Raw genomic sequence first — 13697 nt, forward strand, 5'->3', positions numbered from 1 at the left:
GCTCTCCCCTTCAGGGGCTTCTCGCTAAATGGGCCAGCTGTCAAGGGTCATTTTCTATTCTTCTCTCTTTTTACTTCCCCATTATCCAAAATACACTTTAGCTTCGATCTTCTTTTCTTCTTTTATCTATTAGGATCATGAGCCGATGAGGGGTTCCCGTGAGACCCGTTGTCTTTGGACTTCTCCGTGATTGATTGACCCTTTTCCAACCCCCCCCGATTACCGGAGTCTTTGATTATTGATTTGTCTCTTTCGCATCTTGTCTCATCAACGTCAACAACAGCAACAACAACTACTACTACCACCACCACCTCCCCTACCTACGTTGATTGTATCCGACCCTTTTTACTCGTCGTGCGAGTCATGGCGCATATCTATGAGGTTGGAACGAGGGCCTGGCAACCTGATTCCACGGAGGGATGGGTTGCCTCAGAGGTCAAGGAGAAGTTGGTAGATGGTGACAAAGTGCAGCTGGTCTTTGAACTGGAGAATGGCGAGGTTGGTATTTGGTTATGACTTAGCTGGAAAATAATTGGGCTCAAAATTGGGATAAAAAGCTGACTAGGTTTGTTTGATGGATTAGACAAAAACAGTGGATACAACACAGGCCGAACTACAGGTCGACAACAACTCAAATCTTCCGCCACTGATGAATCCTGCCATGCTTGAAGCGAGCGAGGACCTGACCAACCTGTCGCATTTGAATGAGCCTGCTGGTTTGTCTGAATGGATACCATCTTTTGAAAACAACGGTCAACTGACGCTCCTGCAGTCCTCCAGGCTATCAAGCTTCGTTACGCCCAGAAGGAAATATATACATACAGTGGTATCGTCTTGATTGCGACAAACCCCTTCGCCAGAGTGGATTCGTTGTATGTCCCACAAATGGTGCAGGTTTATGCCGGGAAACAACGTGCCTCGCAGGCACCTCACTTGTTCGCAATCGCCGAAGAGGCTTTCGCTGATATGCTTCGGGATGGTAAGAATCAGACTATTGTGGTTTCTGGAGAGTCTGGTGCTGGAAAGACTGTGAGCGCCAAATATATCATGCGATACTTTGCGACTCGTGAGTCTGCCGAGAAGCCCGGGAAATACACTTCTAGTCAAGCAGATGCGATCAGTGAGACGGAGGAGCAGATTTTGGCTACCAATCCGGTCATGGAAGCTTTCGGTAACGCTAAGACGACTCGTAACGACAATTCCTCTCGTTTCGGAAAATATATTGAGATCATGTTTGACGAGAAGACGAACATTATCGGTGCGAAGATTCGGACTTATCTGTTGGAACGATCGAGATTGGTTTTCCAGCCTCTGAAAGAGCGTAACTACCATATCTTTTATCAGCTGGTTGCTGGTGCGACTGATGAGGAGAGGCAGGAGCTGGGTCTTCTGCCCGTGGAGGAATTTGAGTATCTCAACCAGGGTGGTACCCCCATCATTGATGGTGTTGACGATAAAGCTGAGTTCGACGCGACGAGGAAATCGCTCGCCACTATTGGTGTTCCGGTAGAGAATCAAACCGAGATCTTCCGTGTGTTGGCGGCGCTTTTGCACCTGGGTAACGTGAAGATCACTGCCACCCGGACTGATTCTCAGCTGTCTGCGTCTGAACCTTCTCTCGTCCGAGCTTGCGAGATGCTGGGCATTGATGTTAACGAATTTGCGAAATGGATTGTCAAGAAACAGCTTATTACCCGCGGTGAGAAGATTACCTCCAACCTCACCCAGCAACAGGCCACGGTTGTTCGAGATTCGGTTGCCAAGTTCATCTACTCAAGTCTCTTCGATTGGCTTGTGGATAAAATTAACCGTAAATTGGCGACTGAAGAAGTCCTGAACCGAGTTGTGACTTTCATTGGCGTGCTGGATATCTACGGTTTCGAGCACTTTGCCAAGAACTCATTCGAACAGTTCTGTATCAACTACGCAAACGAGAAGCTTCAGCAGGAGTTCAATCAGCACGTGTTCAAGCTTGAGCAGGAGGAATACGTTCGCGAAGAGATTGACTGGACCTTCATTGACTTCTCCGACAACCAGCCTTGTATCAATTTGATTGAAGGGAAGCTTGGAATTCTAGCTCTGCTGGATGAAGAGTCTCGCCTTCCTATGGGATCTGATGAACAATTTGTCACTAAGCTTCACCACAACTTTGCAGCGGATAAGGAGAAGTTCTACAAGAAACCACGATTCGGAAAATCCGCATTCACTGTTTGCCATTATGCCGTGGATGTCACCTACGAGTCTGATGGCTTTCTGGAGAAGAATCGTGACACTGTTCCTGATGAGCACATGGAAGTGCTGCGAAACTCTGCCAACGACTTCATCAAGGAAATCATCGATACAGCTTCGGCCGTTCGGGAGAAGGATTCGACTTCTGTTACGTCCAAGCCTGTTGCTGCTGCCCCTGGCCGTCGCATTGGTGTTGCGGTCAACCGCAAGCCTACCCTTGGAGGAATCTTCAAGTCGTCCCTGATCGAACTCATGAATACCATCAACTCCACTGAGGTACACTATATTCGCTGCATCAAGCCTAACGAGGCTAAGGAGGCCTGGAAGTTCGAGGGCCCGATGGTCCTGAGTCAGCTAAGAGCATGTGGTGTTTTGGAAACGGTCAGAATTAGTACTGCTGGCTATCCCACTCGTTGGACGTATGAGGAGTTTGCGATCCGCTACTATATGCTTTGCCATTCTTCGCAATGGACATCTGAGATCCGCGACATGTGCCATGCTATCTTGCAGAAGGCTCTTGGTGATGGTACCGCGAAGAAGGATGACAAGTACCAGCTGGGTCTTACCAAGATTTTCTTCCGGGCTGGTATGCTGGCTTTCCTGGAGAACCTGCGGACATCCAGACTGAATGAGTGTGCCATTATGATCCAAAAGAACCTGCGATGCAAGTACTACCGTCGTCGTTATCTTGAAGCTCGTGAATCGATTCTCACCACCCAAGCTTTGATTCGCGGATTCTTGGCCAGACAGCGGGCTCAGGACATTCGTCGCGTCAAGGCTGCAACCACTATCCAGAGGGTCTGGCGTGGTTCTAAGGACCGCAAGTGGTACAATCAAGTTCGCAACCACTTCATTCTATTCCAATCCGTCGCAAAGGGTTTCCTCACTCGTCGCAACATTATGGATTCCATCAATGGGAATGCGGCCAAAGTCATTCAGCGTTCTTTCCGTACTTGGCGCCAATTGCGCGCGTGGCGACAATATCGCCAGAAGGTGGTTGTTGTCCAGGCTCTTTGGCGTGGTAGACAGGCTAGAAAGGCATACAAGACCCTGCGCACAGAAGCTCGGGATCTGAAGAACATTCACTACAGACTTGAAGGAAAGGTTTTCGAACTGACACAGACCCTGAAAGAAGTGCAGAAAGAAAACAAGGCCCAAACTTCGAGGTTGACCTCATACCAGAACCAGATCAAAGACTGGCGAACAAAGGAAGCAGCATGGTATGCCGAGAGGAATGAGCTTCAAGCCGAGGCCAACGAGGGCTCTAAGACGGCTGTCAAATTGGAGGACATTGAAACCAAGATGACTACCCTGCAGAAGAGCTATGCTGAGGCTCAGGATAACATCAAGCGTCTCCAGGAACAGGAGATCACTACTCGCAATCAACTCGCTGAAGCCAACACTGAGCTCACCCAGCTCAAGATGGTTATTGGGAACAAGGAGAATGAGAACACCTCACTTCGTGTTCGGATTTCTGAACTGGAGGAGGAGCTCGAGGTTGCTAAGCGATCAGTACCCGTCAATGGCATTAACGGCGATGTACCAAATGGCACCGCTGTTCCTACCCCTGCTAACGGCCTAATCAATCTTGTCTCATCCAAGAAGCCCAAGCCACAGAGACGCAGCGCTGGCGCAGAGAAGATTGGTACGGACCGCTTCAGTGGGGCTTATAACCCTCGACCTGTTTCAATGGCTATTCCTGGCCCCGGTGCTGTTCGCAGCGGCGTCGCTACCTCACCTGGTCTGGACTCGGTTGAGGTGGAGCTCGAGAACTTGCTGTCCGAGGAGGAAGATTTGAACGAGGAGGTCACGATGGGTTTGATCCGCAACCTCAAGATCCCTCTTCCAAGCTCAAGCCCCCCCTCCGACCGAGAAGGAAGTCTTGTTCCCTGCATACTTGATCAACCTTGTTACCTCAGAGATGTGGAACAATGGCTTTGTAAAGGAATCCGAGCGTTTCTTGGCCAACGTGATGCAATCTATTCAGCAGGAAGTTATGCAGCACGAAGGAGAGGATGCGGTCAACCCTGGCGCTTTCTGGCTTTCCAACGTCCATGAGATGCTGTCCTTTGTCTTCCTGGCTGAAGATTGGTACGAGGCTCAGAAGACCGATAACTACGAGTATGATCGTTTGTTGGAGATCGTCAAGCACGATCTCGAGAGTCTGGAGTTCAATATCTATCACACTTGGATGAAGGTGTTGAAGAAGAAGCTGTACAAGATGATCGTTCCGGCTATTATCGAGTCGCAGTCCCTGCCCGGTTTTGTCACCAGTGAAACGAACCGTTTCCTTGGTAAATTGTTGCCATCCAATAGTAACCCTGCGTATAGCATGGACAACCTTCTAAGCCTGCTCAATGGTGTCTACAGGGCCATGAAGGCGTTCTACCTGGAGGACACTATCATCACGCAGACTATGACCGAGCTTTTGCGTCTGGTTGGTGTCACCGCGTTTAACGATCTACTCATGCGCCGCAATTTCTTGTCCTGGAAACGTGGTCTGCAAATTAACTACAACATCACACGAATCGAGGAGTGGTGCAAGAGCCACGATATGCCACTGGGCACACTGCAGCTGGAGCACTTGATGGTAAGATTTATTAGTTGTTGCTGATACTTTTCGGATGAATTTGCTAACCTCTTACTTCTAACAGCAAGCGACCAAGCTTCTTCAATTGAAGAAGGCTACTTTGAATGATATTGAGATCATTCAAGATATCTGCTGGATGTAAGTACACTCTTCTTATCAATCGTACCTCATGGAGATTCAATTCACTAACGAAATCACTAGGCTGTCACCCAACCAAATCCAGAAACTTCTCAACCAATACCTAGTCGCAGACTATGAACAGCCCATCAACGGCGAAATCATGAAGGCTGTCGCCTCTCGTGTCACGGAGAAGAGCGATGTACTTCTTTTGACTCCAGTAGACATGGAAGATAGCGGCCCTTATGAAATCGCCGAACCCAGAGTCATTACCGCGCTGGAGACTTATACTCCATCTTGTAAGTACCTCACCCCCCTTTCACACAATCCATCCCATACTAATTAACATCTTTCCGCAGGGCTCCAAACTCCACGTCTAAAGCGGTTGGCTGAGATCGTCTCCGCTCAGGCTATGGCTCAGCAAGAGAAGCTCGAAATAGAGAACGGTGTGTTGGAGGAGTAGTTGTACATTAGAGAGTTGGATTTTCCTTTGTGAGCTACGGATTACGATATGTGAACATCTCACCACGACTTATACCTGGAGAAACCGGGTTTGAAATACAGTGATGCATATGAGTTGCTTTTTGAATGAATTGTAAACCTTTTTTTTTGTGTAGTTTTAGTAAATATTCCCGTAACCCTACATGCGAGTGTACTCTAGTCCAAGGTGTGCTGTGTCTGATCCACTGATAATGAAGAAATGCAGGGCGGCGAGTAGCGCGGGGAAAATAACGATTTCCGCACTCACCGAAACTTGCTCTCTTCAACTACAACAAAAAACATCCATCATGACTCTAACAAAGATCAATTTCATTACCGGTAACAAGAACAAATTGTCCGAGGTTCGATCTATTCTCGGCAATGTAATTGAAGTCGATAGTCAAGCTGTCGATGTTCCTGAGATCCAAGGCACAATTGAAGAAATCGCTAAAGAGAAGGCTAAACGTGCAGCTGAAGCGGTATGTTAAAGTCCTGTTTCATACGAGTGTAGGTAGGATCTTGCTAATGGGTTTCTGAATTTAGATTAATGGTCCGGCTTTGACGGAAGATACGGCTCTCGAATTTAGTGCTTTGAAGGGGTTGCCTGGTCCTTATATGTGAGACTCTTCTTACTCTGATTCAGACACTGGTTTCGCAACTATTCTTGCGAGGTCTTTATGAATGCGGCATCTAATTAATTCTCTAGTAAATCTTTCATGGAGGCTCTTGGTCTTGAGGGCTTGAATAAGATGCTTGATGGTTTTGAGGATCGTGGTGCTGAGGCTGTTTGCACTTTTGCTTTTTGTCGCGGACCTGGGGAAGAGCCTATTATCTTCCAGGGTCGAACTGCTGTATGTGGTGGATTCGAAGTTCCTTTCCCTTATATGGGGTTATATTCTGACAAAGATACAGGGATCTATTGTTCGTCCTCGTGGCCCAACTAACTTCGGTAGGTTCATTCTATACCTTTTATCACTGCTCAGATTGAATAGATCAATACTAATCGATTGTCTAGGCTGGGATCCTATCTTCGAATACGAAGGCAAGACATACGCTGAAATGGAAAAGGAAGCAAAGGTAAGGACAGAAAAGCATGTCGTAAGAATCATCTTTTCTTTACTCTTCTTTTTGTAATTACCTTCGTGAAGATTGCTAACTCCCAAGCAGAACAAGATCTCACACCGGTATAAGGCATTGGAGAAGTTTCAACAGTGGCTGGCTGAAGGCCAGCAGTAAACTGGATTTGGAATGAAAAAGGTCCGTTGAATTAGAATGATGAAGACGTTTCAATTGATGTGGTATGGGTATATAGAAAAGACCAGACAATGGGTCATAGACGAAGAAATATTTCAAGAATTTTTTTTTTTCACCAGGGTGTTGCTTTGCTTTGCTTCACTCCCTTTACTCCTCAGTTTGTTGTTTCTTCCATGATTCAACCCAATCCGAGATGCGATTGCAGTTACTATCGACATCACCATCCTTTTCACTGTTCAATTCCACCACAATTTCTTCTTCGTAAGCTTCGCGCGCTTCTTCGAGGAGGACGCCGAAGATCTCCGCATCGAGGTTCTCTTGTAATTTATCTTCGTGATAGCCTCTTTAGAAGGAATTAGTTCGTGCAATTCAGAGTCACATTGTAAACCCCCATTGACTATGGGAGGGAATGGGTACGTACCGCGATGAAAGACGATCGTAAAGAACGGAGGTCTCAGGACACCGAAGAACAACGACCAAATCAATCCAGGAAGCGGGAAACATGTCGCAAGCGTGCCAATCAATCAAATATCCACCCTGAAGTACCTCATCTTCAATAGCATCGAGTAACTAAAAAAAAAAACCCCAATTCAATTAGCTTATCGTTTTCGTTGTAAATTTCCCCCGCCGCGGGGTTAACAAAAAAAAGTCCAGCACGAGCACCATGCCCAGTACAACCAAAGATAAATAGAAAGAGAAAGGAAAGAAAAGAAACATACCTTATCCTCATCAACAACCCAACTCTTCCGCCCTTCATCATATGTCTCATAACAATCCCGATCTTTGGCAACTTGATTGATAGACAAATGCTTCAATCCAATATCCTGCGCTAATTGTTCGCAGTGAACGGTTTTACCCACACCGGGTGTACCTGTGATAATAATATTCGGAGATGTCCGCATTTTTTTTGTCGCCTTCTTTTTCTTTCCCTTCTTCTCGTTCGCTTGTTTATCAAGTCAGAACTTGAGGAATCTCAAATTGAGGTTGCGCTATGCTTCGGCCGTTTTTGATGGCCGAGAATATCTCGGTCTTCGGATTATTGGTTGTTCCGGATTTATCTTATCGGCTGTTTTTGAGATTGGAAGGAGCGATGGACAGTTACAGTTCCATGTTGGACGTTTGCGGTTTCTCCTTTGGAAATTGCAATTCCCCCCCCCTTTGGTTCATTGTTTACGTGCAGTTAATTTATATAGACGAGAGTATGAAATGAAAAGTATTTGGGCTTCATGGTTAGAGTAGCTCAGACTACATCATGATAAATGAGAACAGATTTGGACAAAGATATTTTTTGTAAAGGCCGCTACAAGGTGGCTTCAAAATGAACCTGAAGCAAGCCATAAGTACCTCATTATGAGATGAGCCTGATCTTGCATAGGAACAGTTGGGGCTGTTTTTATACGTGGTTTCTATCACGGCACATTTTGTGGTCTACTGACATATAATGGTCATGCAGCTTAGCGCCATAAAGTGTGGGCTACAGGGGGTGGTCACACATCCCCCACGACCTTAACTAATGAGGGGAAATAATATAGACAAATACATGTTCTCAACCATTTCAAACCCCAGATGATAATGCATGCCTTTATCCAACACCATAGAGTACCTCCGCAGACCCAAGGCGCATGAATCACGTGACCAAAATATAATCCCGGCGAGACTCGGGCTTCACTCAACGAGCTCATTTCGTCTCTCGACGAGAAGCAAATGGTCCTTCCGCACGGACAGACCTCCCAGGCTGCGGAACCGCACGACGTGGGCTCATGGCAGGATAAAAATGTGCCCAATCCCAGCACCGCTATCGTCGACGGAAAACCCAAGGTAAGTTTCATCTCCGCGCAGTCAGCATCTGGTTTCACTGCTAATTCGCGGTTTCTTTTTGTGTCGATATAGGGCCTTGGCCAATACTCCCCCATCCTTGGAGATGACTTGATTTCGATTCCTCGGAAACAACCGCGAAAACCACGTAATGATGCCGCTACCGGTGTTTCTGCGGCTGGTGTTCGCGCCCTCAGCGCCCAGTTTGTCGCTTTTTACTTTCGAGCTCCGATTAAAGCTTTCTTCCGGGCTAGGGTGGATTATATGGCGCTGGCTCGGGCTGTGAATCCTCGTGTTGCGGAAGGGAAATGGTCGATTCATACTACGACGCCGGGTCTGTTGATTCACGCGGTTAAGACGTATGGGTGGCAGTTTATTCCTAATCAGGTTTTGCCTCCTCTAATGGCGAATGCAGGGTGAGTGTTTAAAGTATACCGACAGCTTGAAGTTGGGATTTGTTAAGATTCTTTCTGACGTGGCAGTTGTTTATAGTGTCGGTGCCGTCCTGTACACATCCTACCTCCAAGTCCTTGGATCACTTCATGACCCCGTCTCCCAAGGCGCCAAACGTATCTGGCCCCCCGCTCCCCCCTCTGCAACCTTCACGGCTGGTTTTACGGCCGGAACTATCCAGTCGATTGTGGCTGCGCCTCTGGATGCACTCCAAGTCCGCATGCAGACCAGCGATATGCTGGAAGGACACTACCGGAGCATGTGGCATTATGGACACCACAAGCTCAAGCAGATTGGACTACGAGGTATATTTGCAGGATGGAGTCTCTCCTTTCTGCGAGATTCCTTCGGATATGCTGTCTTCTTTTCGACATTCGAATATGTCAAATCACAGTCCTACTATTCCTTCGTAACTTGGTACTATGGAGCCCTTCACCCGGAACACATCGAACGAATCCCCTTTTCCTCCTCAAGTGATCGGGGTGTGCCAGTGATCAAACCCCACTATGCACTGGAACCGGGATTTCTTCTGTTGGCCGGTGTGGCCGCTTCGGTGGCACAACAGGTCATTCAGCATCCACTGGGGATGATCCAGGACCTGCATCTTGGCCGATTAGAATACTTGGATCACCAGGCTAGTCTGGATCCCTCACGACGACAGATGATGCGGCTCTATTACCATGCGTACGAGGAGACATACAAGCGATGTCGACGCAAAGCTACCCGTGCAGGTGGGTGGCGGCCGTGGCTTTTCCGGGGATTCTTTTCGACGGCTATTCGTCAAGTTCCAAGTACGAGTGCCGGGTTGATTATCTTTGAGTTAGTTCGTCGGCGGTATGCGAGTGCAGATGATGCGGTGCATATTCGGAGTGACGGGTATGATATTCTGTTGACTTAGGGTTGCCAGTGCCAGTGCTAGATAGATGTAGATGTACCATATTGATACCCATAGATATACATATATACACAACACACCTCTAAACATAACTTAAATCATTTCTCAACAGTAATACATCTAGTAATTTTAAAACACTAATGTATATATTTATTCTAATATTTAAATATTAAATACTGTACTCATCAAGTGGGCCGAATATAAACTCGTACACTTAAAACATCACTCAGTGGAGACTCCACAGTGGATCGCCGCAATCTGACATTTCCCCGTATTCGTTCCATCTTTTCCATCTTCACTTCTCTTTTCTCTTCTCTCCTTCTTCTTCTCATCTCATCTCTTCTCAACCTGTCAATACTCATGATCAATACATACACCCCTGTAAATCATACGACTATACTTCTTCAATTTTCTCACCTTCCCCTTCAGTTCTTCCCCTATTTGACCTATTTGACCCCAACCTCCACCTGACTTCCATCCAACCGGAACTCCGTCATCTTGCGTCGATCACGCTGTGTGACTCTTTCTCTTGGGCCCTGTCATTGACCCTGCTGTGACCTACGTGACCCTGTGGTCTGTGTGGCGTTCGCTAGTAAGAACTTGCGCTCACCCGGAGAGAAAAAGGTCGTGGCAGCCTTATACTGCCCCCCCCTGCTTCGGTGAGATCGGCCTCGCATTTTGGTGTTAGGCTTTTTGAGATTGTGGGGTAAAAGAGGGCAAAGAAAGACCACAAAGACAATATTACAAGGTTTCCCCCCCTTCAACACCGCCAACATTCCGACTCCAACTTCCCCCGCCATTCCCCTCCGGTCTCTCCCCAATTCTTCCTCCTCCCCCTCGATCACCGTGTTGGAATCTGCTAGTGAAAAGGGTAGTCGACGATCTTCTTCCGATCTTTCTGTCTGGTCAGATACCGGCGATCTCGCCGAGCAACTCGCTCACGAGGATCCGTTAGCGTCCCAACTGCGCGAGTCCGTGGATCGTGAGCTTTTGGGTCGTCGATATCGGACCCAGCCGAAGCGGGTCCACTATTCGCGCGAGTTGGACGACGACGTCAGTTCTTCTCCCTTCAACCTTGAAAAAATCCCCATTCCAACCCCTCCACCACGACAAATTTCCCGCGTTGAACGGGTTCTCGCCGCCATCATGTCTCCTCGAGGTGGGAGATCTGGCCAAATTCATGGCTTGGTCGGCAAACCCTTACTGTGCGTATTCACTCTCTCTTTATCTCATCCCTACCCCCTCTGGTTCCTGATCGACATTGCAGAATCAAGCTGACCATCTCGTAGTTACTTCACCAGTGTCTTTGTATCGCTTGGCGTCTTGTATGTCCTACCTCGATGGTGAAAATCCTCCGTTTATGATTCTTGATGCTGACTACCATCGCCGCAGTCTGTTTGGCTATGATCAAGGTGTTATGAGTGGAATCATCACGTCTGTATCCCATTCTGGTCTTCCCTACATATCCTTCCCCAATGCGCCTCTCCCAACGCGACAAAAAAAGTATCTTCTAGGTCACTAACGGTAGCGTAGAGGTGAATACTTCACAGATTACTTTGACCAACCTTCCCGAGCAACAATCGGCACCGCTGTCGCGATCCTCGAAATCGGAGCTTTCATATCTTCCCTCCTTGTGGGACGCGTCGGAGACTTGATCGGCCGTAGGAGGACAATTTTTTATGGTTCGATAGTGTTCTTGATTGGTGGCGCCATTCAAACATGTGCGACTAGTATGGCCATGATGATGCTTGGGAGAATTATCGCTGGTTTGGGTGTTGGTGCTTTGTCTACCATTGTACCAGTCTACCAGTCTGAAATCTCGGTATTTTTAATGCTTTCCATGATACATATTCAGTGATTGAATTACTGACCTTTGCCTCGGTTTAGCCCCCGCATAATCGTGGAAAATTGGCTTGCATTGAGTTTACTGGAAACATTGCTGGATATGCAAGTAGTGTCTGGGTAGACTACGCTTGCAGTTTTATCAAGTCTGATTATTCCTGGAGGTTTCCTCTTCTTGTGCAGTGCATTATGGGCGCGCTGCTTGGGTTTGGAAGCTTGGTTATCTGCGAGTCTCCTCGGTACGTCCAACATAAAGTATTGGGTTTGCTCCATTCGTTCTCAGCTAACTGGATTATCTCACCACAGATGGCTTTTAGATACTGATCGTGACGAGGAGGGTATGGTAGTCATTGCCAATCTCTATGGCGAGGGCGATATTCACAACGACAAGGCGCGTCAGGAATACAGAGAAATCAAAATGAATGTTCTGGTACAGCGTCAAGAAGGCGAACGGTCTTACAGTGACATGTTCAAGCGTTATTGGAAACGAGTCTTGATTGCCATGTCTGCACAAGCTATGGCTCAACTAAACGGAATCAACGTCATCTCTTACTACGCCCCCTTGGTATTTGAATCGGCTGGTTGGCATGGTCGCTGGGCGATTCTCATGACCGGCATCAACGGCATTAGTTATTTGCTTTCCACCATTCCGCCATGGTATCTCGTTGACGGATGGGGTCGTCGACCTATTCTACTGTCCGGCGCAGTCGCAATGATCATCTCGCTCTCTTGCATCTCCTATTTTATCTATATCGAGATTCCAGCCACGCCCACTCTCACAGTCATCTTTGTCATGATCTACAATGCTGCCTTTGGCGCCTCATGGGGTCCAATCCCGTGGCTATATCCACCTGAGATCCTCCCTCTAAGCATTCGCGCCAAGGGAGCCAGTCTGAGCACAGCTAGCAACTGGGCATTCAACTGGTTAGTCGGAGAAGTTACGCCCGTTCTCCAGGGTGCCATCAAATGGCGTCTTTACCTAGTCCATGCATTTTTCTGCGCGTGCAGTTTCGTCCTTGGTAACCTCCCCTCCCTTCCCCAACCTCACTGATGTAAATATACTAACTCCCGTCTCTAGTCTACTTCTTATACCCAGAAACCAGCGGAGTCCGTCTAGAAGACATGAACGTCTTATTCGGCGACGCATCAACAGCAATGCCCACGCCCGTCACAGAAGGTGAACGAAATTCACTGATTGGCGCTGGATCACCCGTCCCATCTCTCGATATCCGACGACCATTCGGCCAATTTGGCGCCGAAAGTGCTATCCCCGGTCTCGATATCGACCCTCCTTCTTTCAGTCACAGTCATGATAGACCTAGTAAACCGACTCGATCAGATTCTCATGGTAGTCGGAGTGAAGGACTTGGTGGGTGGATTTCAAAGATGGTTACGAGGAATAGGAGTGGAAGTAGTGCGAGTCAGAGTCAGGGTCAGTATAGACGGGTTGGACAGGATGATGAGCAGTAGTACATGGTGGTGGTGTACATGGCCAGGGGTGAATTGCGGTTGAAGGTGAAGATTAGCATTGTTTGGTATATGATAGTACTGGGGTTTTTTTTGCATTTGCTTATTGAATACCTCATTTTGTATGATTTTCAAGCTGTATATCCAATGTTCTCTGTTTGTTTCGGTTTCTGGTTTATACTACGTAAGTGATGCTGTATCACGTGGATTACTGGACTTCTTTGGTTGTTTGGTCTTATTTAGGAGTGTATGATTATTGAAGTTTCAAAATATCTAAATATGTATACAACTAGAGATCTCTCAATACAGACATAGGGTGTTTCACAGCGTATCATGGATAGTGCCACATCTCGTATACATGCATTCTCAATATCCACGCATTTCCTCTTCATACTTTCGCTCAGTAGGAGCCTGGAGTTTAGCTACTTCAATTTCACTAAAAATAGCAATAATGAGCCCGCAATCCTCTTCTCTATTAGTTCCAGTGAAAACTTCCTGGTGGCAGACATCTCTATGTTCAAGAAAAGCAGAAAATTGCCCAAAGGATATTCATCC

General features: G+C 47.3%; 4 protein-coding genes across 4 annotated transcripts; 3 read left to right on the forward strand and 1 right to left on the reverse strand.

Annotated features, from left to right (window-relative positions):
• Positions 1–363: 363 nt before the first annotated feature.
• N7469_009687 (type V myosin) lies at positions 364–5399 on the forward strand (the record flags this gene model as incomplete). Its single annotated transcript, XM_056648592.1, has 7 exons — positions 364–498; positions 584–716; positions 773–4045; positions 4086–4819; positions 4884–4957; positions 5021–5235; positions 5296–5399. The coding sequence occupies 7 exons, from the start codon at positions 364–366 to the stop codon at positions 5397–5399; spliced, it is 4668 nt and encodes a 1555-aa protein (XP_056495723.1).
• Positions 5400–5724: 325 nt separating this feature from the next.
• Positions 5725–6652, forward strand: N7469_009688 (non-canonical purine NTP pyrophosphatase; the record flags this gene model as incomplete). Its single annotated transcript, XM_056648593.1, has 6 exons — positions 5725–5895; positions 5960–6033; positions 6123–6267; positions 6329–6365; positions 6432–6493; positions 6584–6652. The coding sequence occupies 6 exons, from the start codon at positions 5725–5727 to the stop codon at positions 6650–6652; spliced, it is 558 nt and encodes a 185-aa protein (XP_056495724.1).
• A 165-nt stretch (positions 6653–6817) lies between these two features.
• Positions 6818–7572, reverse strand: N7469_009689 (nucleoside triphosphates FAP7; the record flags this gene model as incomplete). Its single annotated transcript, XM_056648594.1, has 3 exons — positions 6818–7013; positions 7092–7240; positions 7390–7572. 3 exons carry the CDS (start codon positions 7570–7572, stop codon positions 6818–6820), a joined length of 528 nt encoding a protein of 175 aa, XP_056495725.1.
• Positions 7573–8374: 802 nt separating this feature from the next.
• N7469_009690 (putative MFS monosaccharide transporter) lies at positions 8375–13145 on the forward strand (the record flags this gene model as incomplete). The annotated part of the gene is made up of 10 exons (XM_056648595.1): positions 8375–8488; positions 8561–8901; positions 8978–9814; positions 10547–11038; positions 11123–11158; positions 11226–11267; positions 11367–11655; positions 11721–11914; positions 11982–12694; positions 12754–13145. 10 exons carry the CDS (start codon positions 8375–8377, stop codon positions 13143–13145), a joined length of 3450 nt encoding a protein of 1149 aa, XP_056495726.1.
• Between the last annotated feature and the right edge of the window lie 552 nt (positions 13146–13697).

This window comes from Penicillium citrinum (genome assembly GCF_028827155.1).
Source record: "Penicillium citrinum strain IBT 23319 chromosome Unknown utg000009l:1.0-4274883.0:1.0-4276374.0, whole genome shotgun sequence".
NCBI classification, from domain to species: Eukaryota; Fungi; Ascomycota; class Eurotiomycetes; order Eurotiales; family Aspergillaceae; genus Penicillium; species Penicillium citrinum.